Raw genomic sequence first — 19,875 nt, 5'->3', positions numbered from 1 at the left:
AAGGAAACCTGTAAGCAGGTCTTATTTTTGGAGGATGTCTTATTTTTGGGGAAACATGGTAGGTAAAGCCCCGAGTTTCTGGGTTGTCCTGAAATCTGGTGTTCACAGACATGGACCTGTCCTATAGATGAGATCTGATCAGCACAAAGGACATTGAATTTCTATTATTGCATTCCGAGATTATATTAGTGTTCAAAGAAGTATGTCACCCTCTTGGGTCTTTTTGAAAGTGTTGTTCACACCTTTGGACTCTGGACTATTTTTAGTAACTCCTCTCCAACATTATTTGTTTTTGTTTTTAATCTAAGACTATATATTCTCTACTCTGCTTTCTTCTCACATGGATATATGGGCATATGAGATTATGCTTCTTTATTTTAGCTGTACTTTCACAGTTTTAACTAAGATATTTTAACATTACACTGATAGAGAAATTATTTCACCAAGCATGGTGAAATAATTCTTTGTGTAGAGTGGCAAGGGAAGATGATTAAATGTACCTCACTTAAAAACATTGCCAGACTAATGGAGAATGTATGAAAAGCTTCTTGGTATTCAGGAAAGATAAAGCATCTTGTATCAGTGTATTATATTTTTCTTTTACAGTTGGTACTTCTTGTGTCATTTTTAATAAATCTGCCAAATTCAAAGTCCGTGTTTTTTTCAAGAAGTTCTATAATTTTACCTCTTACCTTTAGATCTATTATCCATTTTGAGTTAATTTTTGCTTATGGTGTGAGGTAAGAGTACAGGTTAATTTTCTTTACAGTTGTTCAACATCATTTGTTTAAAAAGATTATCCTTTTCCACTAAATTTTTTTATACCTTTTTCAAAAATCAATTGGCTCTGTATCTGTGTCTCTTCTTCTGGACTCTGTATTATATTGCATTGACCTAAATGTCTTCTTTATATCAATAGTACTTTGTTTTGATAAGTGTAACTTTATAATAAGCCTCAAAATCAGTTAAAGTAAGTCCTCCAACTTTATTCTTCTTTTTCCATTTCTTTTGTCTAGTTGAGATACTTTACAGTTACATATACATTTTATAACCAGCCTGTCAATTTCTAAGAACAATTATCTGCTGGAATTTGATTGATACTGAGTTGAATGGGCAGAATTGACAAATTTGAAGCCAAGCCATAAATATTGTGTGTGTGTGTGTGTGTGTGTGTGTGTGTGTGTGTGTATATATATATCTGAATTTATTTAGCTCTTTTTTCATTTCTCTCAAATTTTTTTTTTTTCAGGGTACAAATCTCACACTTATTTTGTCAGGTTTTTCCATAGGATTTTATATTTTTTCTATAATTTTAAATAAGATTACTTTTTAAACTTCAATTTCCTATTGCTTTTTGCTAGCATATGCAAGTTGAGTTGATTTTGTATATTTATCTTGTATCTTGCAACCTTATTATTTCTAGTATGTTTTTTTCTAAGGATTTTCTATATAGACAATCATGTCATCTACAGATTAACATAGTTTTACTTCTTCATTTCTAATATCTACACCTTTTATTTTTTTCCCCTTGTTTTAATGGAATAGGTAGAAATTTCAGCATAATTTGTGCATTCAACTGGTAAGAGTGGACATTCTTGTCTTGTTCCTCATCTTACAAAGAAAGCATTCTTGTTTTATTATTAGGTATTATGTAAGCTATTGTGTGTGTGTTTCCCCACAGGTTTTGTTTTCCAAGCCGAAAACTACCTTTTATTCCTCTATTGCTGAGAAATTATATCATGATAATTGCTAGAATTTACCCATTTCTTTTTTCTGCTAGTTGAAATGATGTCTAGGGTTGAGTTTTGTTGTTGTTGTTGTCTATTGACATGATGAAATACATTAACTGATTTTTTAATATTAAACCAACCTTTCCTTCCTACAGTGAACCTCACTTGGTCATGTTGTGTTATAATCCTTTGTGCATATTGGTGGAGAGCCTTCTACATGGGGGAAGGGAGGGTTGTAAAGCTACAGCTTCCTGGTAAAGCAAACAGGCTCAGTGTCTCAGCCCATTAGGTTTAGCAATGTCCAATCCCTCTTGCTTTATTCTTATTAATATTTAGCTAACTATGGTAACAATCGTGCTGCTCAGATCTCATATTTTTACTAATTTTCTGTTAACTTATTCTATGAGGGAAGGATGGAACATAGTGGGAGGCCTAGCCAATAGTTTAGGGTAAAAGCAACTAGATGTGAGATTGTGGACATTTTCAGTGTTTTGATTCTAGTTCTTGTTTTAAACTGAGAAATACTGTTTTCACTAAAAGCTGTGAAATATATTTTACTGTCTTATAACAAAATACAGTGACTCTCTGAAAAAAAGGAAGTAGTTTTTAATTTCTAACTATAATTGTGGTATTGCCTACTTTTCCTGTTCTAGAATTTTTTGCTTTATATATTTTGAACCTTTGATATTTGGTGTAGAGACGTTTAAGCTTGTTTCATCCTCTGAATGAACTGATTTCTTTATCTCTATGAAATGACCATTTTTTATCCATCTTTTCTAATAAACAGTGTCTTTCCTTCAGCAACTCGTCCTAATGATCTAACCTTCCCACTGCCTATATTGAAATTAGCTCATTCTAAAGAAAGCATTTTCTAATGGTCATTTTTTTCAAAAATGTAATGGGCTGCCTCTGCAAGTAATGAAATTTTGAAACGGTTTTTAAAGCAAGGGATGAACTTGTAGGGATGTTATATATGAAAGTTCCAAATGTTTTTTGTGATTGGATTATATGCTTTTCGAAGTGCTTTTTACATCTGACCTCCACTAATTCTAATTGTTGTATTGCTAGAGAAATGTGTATATTATGACTATTCCCAGGTGCTTTATAATAATAATATAAATAATATTGCTTCATTTATGTTGTTCATTGTGAAAAACATCTCCTGATGTGTACTCTGGCATTTGTGTTTTAGACAAATTTGATAGAGTATGGTTATCATTTATTTCTTTTATCACTGTGCACAGTACTTTTGTTTCTTTTGACTTTATTATGTAAATATTTTTCAGTATATATATTTTCTTCACAATTGTCCTGTATAGTTTTCAAAGACAGGTTTGTATTAAGTCCTTTCCTCCCACTCCTTGCCAAAATATCCCCAAACCTAACAAAAACACTGACCAAATAGCATGGATTCAACTAGTAGTATACCTGTTAAAAGGTGGAATTGGTTTTGTTGCACTAAAGCACTAGAGAAAAGAAAGGGTAGGTTTGGTGATTTACCATTATGACAGAAGGTGTGCGAATTCTAAATATCACATGGGAAGAATCCTGTCCTTTTTGTGCAATCAGAAGGTCAGTATATAAGTGAACTTCAATTAATGTGTCAAAAGTTTAAAGAAATATTCATTTATCCTTTTTGAAGTTTGTTTTATTTATTTTTAAATTCCATATATATCATAAAGTTAAATTTTTATTTTTATTTTCTTAAAGCAGTTCTTGGAACACCTCACAGCTTGCCACATCTGATGAATCCATCCATCTCCCCTGCATTTTTACATTTGACTAAAGCACATCAGGTATATAAACGGCATTGAATATTGAAACATCAAAAATTTGTAGTGAATATTTTATTTGTTCTTAACAAAGTTCTCAAGTTAAATAAGTATTTTAAAAAATACTTATAACTATAGGTACGTAAAAACATAATTTAGCCATGGTCGGTGCTGGTTAGTGGTTAAAATGTTGGCCCATGCACTGAAGGGTTGAGGGTTCAAATCCCGGTCAAGGGCACATACCTGGGTTGTGGGTTCCCTCCCTGCCCCCCAGTCAAGCAACCAGTTGATGTTTCTCTCTCACACTTCCTCACTCCCTCTCTTCCCTCTTTGCATCCCTTCTTTCCATTGTCTCTGAAAAACAATAGAAAAAAATATTCTCGGGTGAGGATTAAAACAATAAATACAAAAACATAATGAGACCATCAGATCAAATTAAGCTAATCAAAGCAGCATAGTTACTATATATTTATGGATTTCTATTTTTAAGGCATTAAGAAAGGAAGGGTATTATTTTGTGTGGTACATTTTTCTAAATGTACTAAATCAGTACAGTCATTCATTTATTAACAATAGGGGGATGTGTTCCAAGAAATGCATAGTTGGGCGATTTCATTATGTATGAACTCACCTGTGTTGGTACACCTGTTTTGGGCACTGGCAGGAATGGAAATTGCTTGGGCGAATCAGTGAGTGAGTGGTGAAGGCTGAGGACATTACTGTACACAGCATAGTCTTTACAAACACTGTTCACTCAGGCTACATTAAATTTATAAAAATTATTTTTCAATAATAAGTAAATCTTTTTTTTTGCTTTCATGTTAACATAAGCAATATGTTAACATAAAAGTTTAATATTTTAATTTGTTAGAGAATAATAAGTAAATCTTTAATTTTTTTACTTTATAAGCTTAAATTTTTTTAACTTTTCAACTCTCGTAAAAACATTTAGCTTAAAACACACATTATACATTTAAACAAAAATACTTCTCTTTATATTGTTATTCTGTAAGCTATTTTTTTATTTTAAAAATTTATTATTTTTACTTTTAAATTTTTTTGTTAAAAACTAAGACATGAACACACATTTGCTCAGGATCACCCATATCACTGCCTTTCACCTCCACATCTTTTCCACTGGAAGGTCTTAGGGCATGGAGCTGTGATTTCCTACCACTGGCGTATGTTTGGTCCATCATTGACCAGCTTATTGTGTGGTGCATGACTGCAGCTCAAAACAAGTCCTCTTTGGTGGTCTGAACTCGAAAGAGTATTTACAGAAAGAAAAACAACAAATGAATGGACAGTAACTCTTATTCTTAAATTTTAATTGATGTTATAAAAATAACTCATATATTAAAGTAAAAATTAGTTTTACCTTTTCAGATAAGTATTTTAAAACGTGTTTGTATATATAACCATCATACTGGAAATGAACATTAATTTCTGGTAGCATTAAGGCTGCATCTATATAGGAGCCCAGTTATAGATGGGGTGAATGAATGTCCGGTCCTATGCCTGGCTTTTTAAGGGAAAGGCCTACTTTTATGTTTTATTCTTATACTCTAACCTAGAACCTTGTACATTAAAGGGTCTTTGTTCATTAATTTACTCAACGTGTTTTAATGAGAATCTCACATGTACTGGATGCTCTGCTGACCATTGAGGCTGTAGCATTGAACGCATATTCATTGCCCCTGTTTTAAAATATTTATTATAATAAGGTGTGAAGACTGATACAAGAAGGGTATTCAGAGAATAGACAATATCCTCTTTATTTTAGAATAAACATCAAAATGCTTGATTTTGCCTTGGAGTCCTGTCCAAGCTGGGCTCACCTGCCTGCCATGCTCAGGGCATCGCTGTCTCAGCTACAGTGGCCTGCTGTGGTCCTCAGAGGGCCCTGTTCCCTCTCCCGAGGTCTTTGCTCCTGCTGCTCCTTCTGCCTGGAATGCTCGCCACTGCAGCGTCATTCTTAGATTTCGCCTAGTTATTCCCTGTGGCCTTCCAATCTCTGCGCCATAGTTCCTCAGGAAAACCTTTGAATTTAACAGTCTCACTCAGTTCCCTCACTGTCTGTTCTCACAGCTCCCTGTATTTTCTCTTCATATGCCCATTACCATTTGTATTTATGTTTTTATAATTAGTTAATGCCTTATGTCTGCAGGGAACAATTAGATCCGTGAGGGCAGATCGTAATGTTGTATTTCTCACCATGGAGCACAGTGACTGACATGTAGGAAGTGCTCAGTAATACGCTTTTGTTGGATGATTAAATTAATAAATAAATGATTGAATGATGCTGACATTAAAGTCACATCTTGACTATCTTTACAAGAATTAATTGCTGTTGCCTGCAGTTAGAATGTGAGATACAAAGATCAGCTAGAGAATTGAACCATGTGAATTAGGTTATACACAGCAGCTTTTAAAAATTAAACTAACTTAATGTTTTACGTTTTTCACAGAGCTCAATTATGGGTAATGCTTCTAATTTATTCCTTCAGAATCTCTCCCAAATATCACTGGCCCAGCAACAATTAATGAAGTTTGAGAATATTCATACTAATAATGTAAGTATGGAATTATTTTTTCTTTGCAATGAGTTCTTTTTTTTTTTTTTTTTCTGTAATCAAGCTATTGGTCAGATTGAATTTTTCACTTGTGTAGCCTCTTAATTCAGTTATATCCTGCTGCCACTGGCAAAGGTCTTACTTTCTTTTCTTCTTTTGCAGAAACCAGGCTTGCTTGGAGATCCCCCCGTGATGGTGCTTCAGGCCGCAGTAGGAATAGGGTCAGCACTTCCCTTGAAAACAGAGTTGGGTCATCATGGAGAAGCACATAAAAGTAAATGATGTGTACTTACTGAAAAGTCAGTCAACAGATTTGAGATCTAAAGATAATTTATCTATATCCTACTTTTTACAGGAAGGTCAAATTTGAGTTTTTAGTCATTTAAAACTTCCAGGGCCCTTTTGGCTTTTCTGTTTTTAATACTGGAAAATTATTGATGTTACTGATGGACTTGCTTCTGTGCCAAGATAAGACTGTCCCTGTGGGATAAGCTTTAACATTCGGTAAAGGTTTGCAGCAACGAGAGGCAATAACACAGGTCCGTTTGAGAGTGTCCACTGGGCTGACAACACAGCACGCAGGCATTCATTGAACTTCTGCCTGGATAAGAAACCCTTAGCTTTTATAAAGAAACTAGAGGCCTGGTGCATGAAATTCGTGCACACGGGGGGAAGGGGGTCCCCTCAGCCCGGCCTGCACCACCCCTGCTGCGCTCGCCAGCTGTGAACCCAGCTTCTGGATGAGCGGTGCTACCCCTGTGTGAGTGCACTGACCACTAGAGGCATCTCCTGCATTTAGTGCCTGCCCCCTGGTGGTCAGTGCATGTCCACCGGTTATTTTGCCGTCTGGTCGATTTGCATATTAGCTTTTTTATATAGAGGATAGCTGGTGTTTGTTAATTTAAAGTTTGTTTACTTACTTACTAAAGGCCGGGTGCACGAATTCCTGCACCAGTGGGGTTCCTCTGCCTGGCCTGCGGGATTGGGCTGAAACCAGCTCTCCGATATCCCCCAAGGGGTCCTGGATTGTGAGAGGGCTCAGGCCAGGCCAAGAGACCCCACTGGTACACGATCAGGGCCGTGGAGGGATGCAGGAGGTTGGCCAGCTAGGGCGGGACTGGGGGAGGGCTCCAAGGTATGTTTGCCCTGTGTAGCTCAGTCCCAATCAGATGGACCCCAGCAGCAAGCTGACCTACCCGTCAGAGTGTCCCCTGGTGGTCAGTGCACATCATAGCATCTGGTTGACCATTTGACTATCTGCCCCCTGGTGGTTAGTGCAAGTGATTGAGCAGCCTTAGCATATCATTAGCATATTACCCTTTGATTGGTTGAATGGACAACTGGACACTTAGCATACAGTAGGTCCTTGGGTTATGTTGGAGATCCGTTCCTATGGCACAATATACGTGATTTTTGCCATAAATCAGAACCCACCTACATAAGCACCTTCGTCACTCACATGGAGCACATACATTAATGAAGTGAAATAGTAAATAAATAAATAAATAAATAAAGATAATTCCTTACCTTTACTTGTGGTAAATAAATAATAAAAAAACATAAAGCACACATGTACATATGTTGAATTGACGGAACTTTTTAAAAAAATAAATAAATGGGAGAGGATGATGTAACCATGAATAACACACATCAAGTCCGACGTAACCCGAGGTCTGCCTGTATTAGGCTTTATTATATAGGATATCATTTTTTAAATGTGACCTCCATATTAGTATTAGAAGAAAAATAATGTGTGCAGTTCTTATTAAAAGAAAAATAGGAACATGATGATTAATGTGATTTCTTACTTGAATATGATTTTGAAAGACACTGGGAGGAAAAGGGCCACCATTAATAAAATTAAAATATATATGGTTAACCTATATATCTTGTACATTAAACCAGCAAATCAGATGATCAGATAACTCAATCAATTCTGACTGTTAGTATTGACTGGGCAAAAGGTAAACCATTACATAAGTTTAGAAATTTTTATTGTTTGATGGGATCTGTCCTAAAAAATAAATTCTGTATGCCTAAAAGCTTATGCAAATGTTTATTAGTTGTGTTGGATTAAATAATAAGCTATTTTCTTTTGCATGTGCTGTATTAAGAACACTGGAAATACATTGTTGAAATAAATATATCACTAAGAGATAAAACCATCTCTTAAGTACATAATACTGAATATAATTTAAGAAATTTGTTTAGTGAGTTTGTAAATTATAAATTTGAATTAAAGTAGTTATCAAAATTAGCTCTTTTCATCTAATTTTAATCTATAAATTTTTTTAAAAAGTGGAATGGTTCAAAATTTGCCCATTAAAACTTCCAATTTTTTCTCTCCCAGAATTTCTTGTTATGCCCTATAAATAAAAATGTAAAGCTTTCATGTTAAATTTGGTGATCTATTCACAAATATTGATGTGTTTTAAATAGTGGTGTGCTGATGTTAAAAACCAGTTCTCCAGAGTAAAAACATCTTGGTTTGTAGGCTTTGTGATTCCTGTGTGTAGACACTCCAACCATGCGCGATTCAGGTTGCTAGTGTGAAGACATTGAACTGGAGAGCAGGGAAGAGATGAGCTGGTAAAGAAAGCTGACCAAATTTATTGTTGGAGTTAATCTAATTTTACCAATGTTCAAGAGTCAGAGAACTTTTTAAACCGAAGACTGATTATTCCGTCAGATATACAAGCAGGAAAATTACAATGATTGGGCTTTAAAAAAAAAAAAAAAAAAAAGGCACTGATGCCACTCAAATGCCAAAAAGTGCATCCATTTTGCACTCAGATTTTAAAATACACAGTTAAAACTTAGACTTAAAATATATAATATTCTTGAGACTATATTGGAAGTTGTTAGGAAATGCATGATTCCTGTTATAGGTTTTTGTTTTCCTAGGAACCTGCTAATTTACAACTTCTAACCACCCCTTTGGAATGTAACTGTTCTCTAATAGGTTAAACGATGTTTGTTTGCATTTTGCCTATCATTTAACAAAATCAAAAGGACTGTTATGAATAAGGCTTGTCTAACCAAAAGTTTTTGGCATTTGTGGTTCCCTACAGCATCTAATCTGATTCCAACTCAAACAACTCTAACAGCTGGAATGGGCTTATTGCCGTTCTTTGCAAATCAGCACATTGCTGGACAAGCTGGGCCAGGGCTTGGGAATACTCAGGAGAAACAGCCAGCCTCCGTGGGAATAGCAGAAGGAAATTTCTCAGGGTCACAGGCTTATCTTCAGAGCTTTCCGAACCTTACTGCTGGAGGTTTGCTGGCAGGACACCATAAGCAACAGCAGAGTCAGCCAAAAAGCACAGAGATGAGTTCAGGGGTAAGAAAACTCTGTGTGTGTGCATACGCATACACACACCTACACAAACAATGCAGGTGTATGCTACAAGTACATGTGCATTATATAAATTGTATATGTATATAGATGTTCTTTTAAATTTTATCTTAAATGAGATTATTCTAATTCCATAATATTCTAATTTTTGCTTATTTTACAGGTGATATAATTTATGAAATATCAAAGCAATCTTAACTATTTTTTATTTCAAAGGAAGTTAATGTAAAGTATGAAATATCGATTACAAACTAGATCATTGCTAATATATATCAAAGACATGATGGCTTTTTTATAGTGTACACTTCTCAAAATAGAAGAAATATTGGACTCTTAAAAGAAACTTACTATAAACAAAAATCCATCTTTTGATAAGTGATATCAGCTGATGTTTGGAACTATGCTTAATTACTTGCCAGTTTGTTAGTAAATAAAATTATTTTAATTTGTGTAAAATGAGGTTTTTAAGTCTGTTACTGTAAGATAATCTATATATAAATTTTGTACTATAAATTTTTGCCTTTAAAAAGTTTGAGATATGCATGGTTTACATAGATATTTGATATTAAAAAATAAAATATAAATTAAGTTCAAATTTTGTAGTTTTGAAAACCTTATGATGTCATTCATATTTATTAATTATATAGTGATGTTTATAAGACTTTGTAAGTAAATAATAGAGCAGCTCTTTGAGATATACTCATTTTTTCTATTTTAAATGTATTGTGTAGTTAGTTCAGGTATTATTTTAATATTTAGAGCAAGAATCAGTTTTATTTTATTAAAGATGTCAGTCAGTTATTACACTTTGGTTTGTCTGAAAGAATCTAAACTCTGTTTTAATTGTGGAAGTTTTACCCAGTAAATTTTGTTGTTGTTGTTAATCCTCACCCAAGGATATTTTTCCATTGACTTTTTAGGGAGAGTGGAAGAAAGAGGGAAAGACAGAGAAACATCAGTGTGAGTGAAACAAATCAATTGGTTGCCTCCTGCACGAATCCCCTCACCCTTCCCACCCCCCCCTTCCTCCCCCCAATCCCTCACCAGGGCCCAGGAGGAGCCTGCAACCCAGGTACCTACCCTTGATCGGAATTGAACCTGGGACCCTTTGGTCGCAGGCCAACATTGTATCCACTAAGCCAGTGGTCAGCAAACTCATTAGTCAGCAGAACCAAATATCAACAGTACAACGATTGAAATTTCTTTTGAGAGCCGAAAACTGACTTCTGCGCATGGGCCATGAAGTTTCAATCTCACTGTATATGTGCACCCACACGTGGTATTTTGTGGAAGAGCCACACTCAAGGGGTCAAAGAGACGCATGTGGCTCAAGAGCCACAGTTTGCAGATCACTGCACTAAGCCAAACTGACTAGTGCCACAGTCATTTTAATGGTTATAAACCGCTGACATTTATAAATTGGTGGGAAGAATACAATATATTTAATTTTTACTTTATTTATACTCTAAAATTCCTTTTGGTTTGCAAATGATGTAAAACTCGGGCTATAAGGAGAATATGAGAACATTACCTAGTTGGCTATATTCAAATCTTTATAAAAGTCCAGCGATTCAGAATGACCAGAACGACTGGTGGCTATGACATGCACTATGGCAGCTGACCTGCCTGATCTGGGCCCTGATTGTCCCCTGCCCCTGGCCAGCCTGGACCCGGATTGCCCCCAACACCCCGATTGGAAGTGGGGCCAGTCAGCCAACCGCCCTCAGCAATGTCCCTCCGCCTCAGCCCCTGTCCCCCCGCCCTCAGCCCCTGCCAGCCTGCTTGATTGGCCATAGGCCTCCAGATGTGTTCTTTCTCAAGATATCCCAGGCCCCTTGGGGGTTTTGGGGTTCCATACAAATATAGGATTACTGTAAAAACTGCCATTGAAATTTTGACTGGAATTTATGAAATTTGTATTAATAGGTTGCTTTGGGTAGTACAGACATTCCCCCCCCCCCAAAAAAAAAAAGTATTTTAATTTATTTTTTTAGAGAGAGAGGAAGGGAGAGGGATAGAGAGAGAGAAACTTCCATGAGAGAGAAACTTCATCGATCAGCTGCCTCCTGCGCGCGCCCTCTATGCGCGCGCCCCCTTCCCCCGCCCCCTCTTGCCTCCCCCCCCCCCCCCCCCCCCTTGCATGGGACCAAGCCTGCAACCCAGGCATATGCCCTGACCAGAATCTAACCAATGGCCTTTAGTTTCCTGGGTCAGTGCTCAACCTTTGAGCTACACCAGCCAGGTGGTAGTATGGACATTCAAAAAATACTATTTCTTTATACACTGATGAACCAAAAGATAGATGTAAAGACAGTAAAGCAACAAGCAGACTGTCAAATTACAGCGGGGAGGGGAGGGAGATCTGAGGAAGATAAGAGATCAACGGAAGAACTTGTATACATGCATATAAGTACAACCAATGGACACAAAACTGGGGAGGAAGGGCATGTATGGGAGGGGAGAGGACAATGGTATATGTACAGAGATAATAATTTAATAAAAAAATACTATCAATATTTCTTCCATGATATTCTGTTAAGAAGGCTATCTTTCCAGTTGTATTGTTTTTTATTTCTTTTATCAATGTCTTACGCTTTTCAGTGTACAGATCTTTCACCTTCTTAGTTAAATTTATTCCTAAATATTTTATTATTCTTGATGATATTGTAAATGAGATTTTTCTTTTTTTATATATTTTATTGATTTTTACAGAGAGGAAGGGAGAGAGACAGAGAGCTAGAAACGTTGATGAGAGAGAAACATCGACCAGCTGCCTCTTGCACACCCCCTACTGGGGATGTGCCCGCAATACATGCCCCTGACTGGAATCGAACCCGGGACCCACCAGTCCACAGACCGACGCTCTACCACTGAGCCAAACCGGTTTCGGCGAGATTTTTCTTAATTAAAAATAATTTATTAATAGTATATTGTTAGTATATTGAACAATATATAGAAATGCCACCGATATAAAGAGATTATTTAACTTCTTCCTTTCTGATTTGAATGCCTTTTTATCTTTTTTCTTGCCTGATTGCTCTCTGACTAGGCCTGCCAGTACTCTGTTGAATAAAATGAGCATCCATTTATTCAAGTGTCTTATTCCTGATCTCAAAGGAAAAATGTTCAGCTTTTCACCATTGAATATGATGTTCTCTGTGGGGATGTCTTTTATGTATGGCTCTTATTATCTTGATGTCTATTTGTAGCTTTTATTATGAAAGGATGTTCAATTTTTACTAACGTGTTTTCTGTATCTATCGAAACCACTATATGTTTATTTTCCTTTATTATGTTTAATGTGATGTATCACATTTATTGATTTGTATATGTTGAACCATTCTTACATCCCAAGGTTAAATTTCAGTGAATTATGGTGCATAATTCTTTTAATGGGTTGTTGAATTCAGGTTGCTTATATTTTGTTTAGGGTTGCTAATATTTTGATTAGGATTTTTGCACCTATATTCATCAGAGATATTGGCCTAAATTTTTTTTTTGTAGTGTCCTTGTCTAGTTTCGGAATGAGGGCAGTGCTGGCCTTGTAAAATAAATTAGAAAGTGTTTATGGAAGAGTTTCTGAAGCATTGGCATTAATTCTTATTTAAATGTTTGGTAGAATTCACCAAATAAGCCATTTGGTCCTGAGCTTTTCATTGTTGGGAATTTATTTATTTTTAAATTAATTTAGTTATTTTTATTGTTTAAAGTATTGCATGTTTTCTTTTTCCCCCAAGTGACTTTAATGGTGTTGATTCTACTAATCCATGAACATGGTATGCTCTTCCTCTATCTCTTTTTTTATTGTGCTTGTAGTTTTCAGTGTACAGGTCTTTTATCTCCTTAGTTAAGTTTATTCCTAGGTATCTTAATTCTTTGATGTAATGGTAAATGGGATTTTTTTTTCCATTTCTCTTTCTGTGAGTTCATTATTGGTGTATAAAAAAGCTATAGGTTTCTGGGTGTTAATTTTGTATCTTGCTACATTGCTGAATTCATTTATTAAATCTAGTAGTTTTTTTATGGAGTCTTTGGGTTTTTCTATGTACAGTATCATGTCATCTGTGAATAATGAGTTTTACTTCTTCTTTTCCAATTTGGATGCCTTTTATTTCTTCTTGTCTGATTGCTATGGCTAGCACTTCTAGTACTATATCAAACAGGAGTGATGAAAGTGGGCATCCTTGTCTTGTTCTTATTCTTAAGGGAAATGAATTTAGTTTTTGATTGGGTATGATGTTGGCTGTAGGTTTGTCATATAAGGCTTTTATTATTTTGAGGTATGACCCCTTTATTACTACTTTGCAGAGAGTTTTTATCAATAAAAGGTGTTGGATTTTATCAAATGCTTTTTCTGCATCAATTGATATGATTGTGTGATTTTTGTCTCTCAATTTATGTATGTGATGTATCACATTAATTTGTGGATATTGTACCATCCTTGCATCCCTGAAATAAATCCCACTTGGTCACAGTGTATAATCTTCCTAATATAATGCTAGATCCTGTTTGCTAGAATTTTGTTGAGGATTTTAGCATCTATGTTCATCATGCATATTGACCTGTAATTCTCTTTCTTTGTGTTGTCTTTATCTGGTTTTAGAATTAGGGTAATGTTGACTTCAAAGAAAGAGCTGGTAAGTCTGTCTTCCTCTTGAATTTTTTTGGAATAGTGTAAGGAGGATGGGTTTCAGTTCTTCTTTGAATGCTTGGCAAAACTCCCCTGTAAAGCCATCAGGACCAGAGCTTTTGTTTGTCAGAAAATTTTTTATTACTGTTTCAATTTCTTTGGTAGTTATCGGCGTATTCAGGGTTGTTGTTTTTTTTAAAAAAAATTTTTATTCCTGATTGAGTTGTGGAAGCTTGTATTTTTCTAAGAATATGTCCTTTTCATCTATGTTGTCCAATTTTTTGGAATAGGGTTCACATCTTTCATTTCTGATTTTATTTGGGTCCTCTCTATTTGCTTCTTGGTTGTTGGGAAATTTTTGACTAATCCTTACTCATTATTGGTATGTTCAAATTTCTTTGATTCAATCTTTGTAGAATGTTTCCAAAAAATTATCCATTTCTTGTAGTTTATCCAATTTGTTGGCATATGTTTCTTGATAATAGTCTATTATGATCCTTTGTATTTCTGTGGTATCAGCTATAATGTCTTCTCTTTCATTTATAATTTTGAGTCCTTTTTCTTTTACTCTTGCTTAGTCTAGCTAAACGTTAGTCTATTTAGTTTACCTTTTCAAAACATCAATTGATCTTCCATTCTCTTGTCTATTTTATTTATTTCAACTCTAGTAAATAATATTTCCTTATTTTGGTTAATTTTGGGCTTTTTCTAATCCGTTGAGGTGCAAAGGTAGGTTTATTTTTTTTCTTCATATAGGCATTTACCACAATACAATTTTATCTTAGAACTGCTTTTGTAGCATCCCATAACTTTTGAGTATGTTGTTTTCCATTTTCATTTGTCTCAAGAGATTTTTTTTAAATTTCCCTTTCATTTCTTCTTTAACCCATTAGGATTGTGATGTTTAATTTCTACATATCTGTGAATTTTCTATTTTTTCCCCTGTTTACTGTTAATCTACCTTCATACTCCTGTGGTCAGAATATTACTTGATATTGTTTCAGTGTTCTTAAATTTGTTATGACTAGTTTTGTCACTCAACTTTTTTTTTTTTATTATGCTTTTGGTGTTATTTCCAATAAATAATTGCCAAATTTAATATCATGAAGCTTTCCGTCTAAGCTTTAACTTAGAGATTTATAGTTTTAGCTTTTATATTTATGTCTGATCCATTTTGAGTTAATTTTTATATAGGTGTTAGATAAGGATCTACTTCATTCTTTTACATGTGGATATCCAAGTTTCTCAGTATTTTTGTGAAAAGACTGTCCATTCCCCATTGAATAATCTTGACACTTGTTAAAAATCATTTAACCATGTGCATATGTGGGGATTTATTTCTGGGATCTCTATTCTATTCCATTCACTTGTGTGTCTGTTTTTATGCCAGTACCACACTGTTAAGATTACTATAGCTTTGTAGTAAGTTTTGAAATCATAAAGTGGGGACCTCTATTCTTGTTTCTTTTTCACCTTCCAGCAACTTTTGGGCAGTCCCTTAATATTCCATATGACACTTAGGATGGGTTTTTCATTTTCTGCAAAAAAGTCGGAATATTAATTGGGATTATTGAACCTATAGGTTGTTTGGGATAGTATTGACACTTTAACAATATTGTTTCCAATTCATGAACATGGGATGTATTTTCATTTATTTGTCATCTTTAATGTTTTTCAACAGTGTTTTGTAGTTTTTCAGTGTACAAGTACTTATCCTTGGTTCAGTTAATTCCTAAGTATTTTATCCTACTGGAATGATTTTCTTTTTGTATTGTCCTTTGTTAGTATATACAAACACAACTGTTATTTGCATGTTGATTTTTATATCCTGAAATTCATTTATTAATTCTATCAGTGTTTGTGTAATCTTTTTTTAAATATATATTTTTATTTATTTCAGAGAGGGAAAGAGAGACAGAAACATCAATAATGATAGAGAATCATGGATTGGCTGCCCCATGCACACCCCCCTCTGGGGACTGAGCCCACAACCTGGGCATGTGCCCTTGACCAGAATTGAACCCGGGACTCTTCAGTCCGCAGGCCGACGCTCCACTGAGCCAAACTGGCTAGGACTGTGTAATCTTTTTTATGTTAGCTGTAAAAAGAGATAATTTTACTTTTTTTGTTTCTAATTTGGATGCCTTTTATATCTTTTTCCTGCTTAATTGCTTTGGCTAGAACTTCCAGTACTGTGTTGTACAGAAGTGGTGAAGGCATCTTCATCTTATTCTTGATCTTCATTCTTTTCCCATTGAGTATAATATTGGCTTTTTCATACATGACTTTTGTTATGGTAGTTTCCTTCTATTTCTAATTTGCTGAGGGTATTGGATTTTGTCAGATGCTTTTTCTTCATCAATTAAGATAATTATGTGTTTGTTTCATGTCTCTTTAGATGTTTGGTAGAATTCTCCAGGGAAGCCATTTGGTCCATTAGCATTATTCTGGCTAATGTAATATAGCTGTTAAGAAAGAAAGGGTTTCAGGCCTGGCTCCAACACATACTAAATGTTCTTTTTAAAAATAATGTTGATAACTTTGTTTCTGGAAGTAAGTTATGAAATTTGTTTTTTCATGTGAAGATAAATTCTCTCCTGGTTCAAAAGAGAAGGTTGTACAAGATGGCTTTTAATTTTCTTTCAGTTCTAAAGTTCAATGGTTCCAGAATAGTTTTTTTAAAACTTACTGAAAAAATAATAGTAGATGAAATGTGATCATTTTAATCAATATCCAGAAATATTTCATAACTTTATATCTTCATAGGTAGAAGCATTAGTTTCTACAAATTTTTACCATACTAGATTCATTGAAGAATAAGTATTTCTTCATTACTTCTTTTTATTTTCTTGTACCTCTTATTAAGTTTTTACTCTTTTGTTTTTAATAAATAGGCTGCCTCTAAGAATCAGACTTCACTCTTGGGAGAACCGCCAAAGGAAATACGGCTTAGTAAAAACCCGTACCTAAACTTGGCAAGTGTGTTGCCCAGTGTGTGTTTATCATGTAAGTGAGAACTCAGTATTAATACTTTGAAGTTTTATTGAATACTTTCCATAATGAGTTTTACTTCAGTTTTTAATTTGATAGAAACAAATCATGCCTATTGACCAATTAAACCTTAAATTATGAACCTGTTCTTTAAAATGAAAGAACAACTAAAATTAACCCTTAAAATGCATTTTATGTTAAGGAAGGCATCTTTTGTAATTTATTAAAAATATAATTAACTTATTGAATTATTGAATCATTAAAAACAATGGGGCAGAAGAATTACTTGGGCACAATAATTCTTTACAGATAGAATCGTATTTCTAAAATAGAGGCTTGAGGCTTAAACTTCTAAGAAATTTAATGTATCTGGAGTATTAGCCAAATACACCAAAAACCTGTGAACTACTCATTGGCAGAAGTGGAATTCTCGTGTACTTTCTTAGAGGATCTCCTCAGGCCTTCAGTTAGTGTAAATTTACAGTTTTAAGAGAAAAATCACAACTGTGGTTTATGCTGTACATATATTAGGATATTCATGAGAACATTGGTTGTTAACAGTAAAAACTAGAAAGTGCTGTAAGGTCCATTGACAGGAATAAATAGTTTGTCTTAAAATGGAATACTATGCAACTTCTCTTATATAATCATGCAGGTAGATAATCATGTAATATTATCTCTAAGACAAATTAAATGGGAAAAGCAAATGTATGTATAAAGTGATTCCATGTTTAGTTAAAGCTATATATTCTTACATATACATATTTGAATGTGTAAATATTGTAGGTAAAGTAAATCTGGGAAAATAAATTCTAAACTGTCACCTCTGGGTAAAAGAATAGGATTGGTTGAGAAGAGATGGAAGATAAATTTTGTTTTTAATGTGCATTATCTTTATTTTATGGAGTATCCTCTTAAATCTAAACATTAATTTCTAATTTTTTAAAAGCCAGAAAAAAATTAATATGCTTTAATTTTAACCCTCCAGCCCTCAAGTCTCTATTGGAACTACTCAACTCTCTGCTGTGGCACCACAGCACTGCAGATAAGGTTTAAATGAATGAATCCGGCCGTATTCCAATAAAACTTTATTTACCAAACAAATGGTGGGCTGGAGTTGTTCTATAGTTTGCCAACCAATACTGTAAACAATGTCTAAAAATTAATAGTTACAACTGTTACATTAACAAGAATGGTTAATTTACATTTTGTTTGCCTTGTTTTGGAGATCATACACATATATGTATTTTTTTTTAAATACGTTTTTATTGACTTCAGAAAGGAAGAGGGAGAGAGAAACATCAATGGTGAGAAAGAATCATTGATTTGCTGCCTCCTGCAGACTCCCTATTGGGGATCAAGCCTGCAACCCGAGCATATGCCCTTGACTGGAATCAAACCTGGGACTCTTTAGTCCGCAGGTCAATGCTCTATTCACTGAGCCAAACTAGCCAGGGCTAGACATATATGTTTCCACCAAAATTATTTATCATAGGGCAAACTTTTATTTTCAGTTCTTTTAAATGAATAAGACATCATATACTATATATGTATTTTTTTTTCTCCTGGGGATAATGTAGAAATATATCCTGGCAAGCTAAAATTGGTGTTCTCTTTGAAACTATGTTGCATTAATGAGTTTGTACTCTGTTTATAATTAACAATAAAGAAACCTTACTAAAATATATGTATTGATTTTGCCTTTAGCAAGTAAAACCACTCTACAGAAGACTGGAATTGCGAGCAACGTTCTGGAGGCAGTCTCTCAGGAAAACGAATCACAACATACCTTGGAAAAGTGCATTGCTTATTCTCAGCCTTTTGGTGATTACGCACAGGTAAATGAGTCTCAGAGTTTGATGACCTGTAGAAAAATTGGTTCAACTACATATTGAGTTCACTGAATGTGAAATTGTGATTCCTACCCATACTATCAGAGGAAATTAAAATTGCACTGATCTACACAATATTTTTTTGCTCGCCATTTGCAATTTTAGGACATATTCAAGAAATTGCTAAGTATCATTTTGCACTATCGACCTGACATTGTTTACAGTATTGGTTGGCAAACTATAGAACAACTCTAGCCCACCGTTTGTTTGGTAAATAAAGTTTTATTGGAATACGGCCGGATTCATTCATTTAAACCTTATCTGCAGTGCTGTGGTGCCACAGCAGAGAGTTGAGTAGTTCCAATAGAGACTTGATGGCTGGAGGGTTAAATTTTTACAATGTAGCTCTTTAGAGAAAAATGCTGCTGACCTCTGACTAACCCCAGTATAGACCTGGCTAAGAACCCCAAGGAGATGCCTCTGTTGCTCACCATTGCTCATTTATGTAGAAACATGATAATTGCAGGCACTAGACGGCTAACTTTTAAACCAAACAGTCAATAACAGGGAAAGGATTATATTCATTAGATGTGCCGTACCGTTACCTACTTATGTCAGTTTTGCTTTGCTTTTCCCCCCTTCAGTTTATTCTTAGTGGCTTACCCTGAGAATGTATGTCATGTTAGCAGTAGATGATATGTAATCATGAGGATTTTACGATGATTCCTTCTCATTGCCTAGAGCAGTCAGCTTCTTCCCGCCTCTGTCCTCTCCACGGGAGCAGCGCTTCCACTTGGATTCCTGGGAGCAACTCTGTGTGTGTCTCCCCCATCTCTGATAAACTTAGAAAAGGAAACCAATGGGAATTCCTTTAGAACAATTGATGCCTAAATATGCTTTTATGATAGGGTACCAGAAATGCAGGTCAAATAGGCTGTAAAAATGGTGCAGCTGGATATTAGCAAAATGTATAATCAGGGTCTCTTGTGTAC

The 19,875-nt window shown here is 34.8% G+C and overlaps 1 protein-coding gene across 2 annotated transcripts in view; it reads left to right on the top strand.

Annotated features, from left to right (window-relative positions):
- RAVER2 (ribonucleoprotein, PTB binding 2) overlaps positions 1-19,875 on the top strand; it is an 82,940-nt gene that overhangs the window by 40,276 nt on the left and 22,789 nt on the right. The window contains exons 6-11 of one of the 2 annotated variants that reach the window (XM_036447422.2): positions 3,441-3,526; positions 5,971-6,075; positions 6,238-6,349; positions 9,147-9,415; positions 16,955-17,066; positions 18,759-18,889. In XM_036447422.2, the coding sequence (XP_036303315.1) occupies positions 3,441-3,526; positions 5,971-6,075; positions 6,238-6,349; positions 9,147-9,415; positions 16,955-17,066; positions 18,759-18,889 (815 nt within the window). The remainder of the gene's footprint in view (positions 1-3,440; positions 3,527-5,970; positions 6,076-6,237; positions 6,350-9,146; positions 9,416-16,954; positions 17,067-18,758; positions 18,890-19,875) is intronic. The other variant, XM_036447423.2, reaches the window with a different exon arrangement.

This window comes from Pipistrellus kuhlii, unplaced genomic scaffold, assembly GCF_014108245.1.
Source record: "Pipistrellus kuhlii isolate mPipKuh1 unplaced genomic scaffold, mPipKuh1.p scaffold_m20_p_2, whole genome shotgun sequence".
NCBI classification, from domain to species: Eukaryota; Metazoa; Chordata; class Mammalia; order Chiroptera; family Vespertilionidae; genus Pipistrellus; species Pipistrellus kuhlii.
This window is presented reverse-complemented; position numbering and strand designations above follow the sequence as displayed.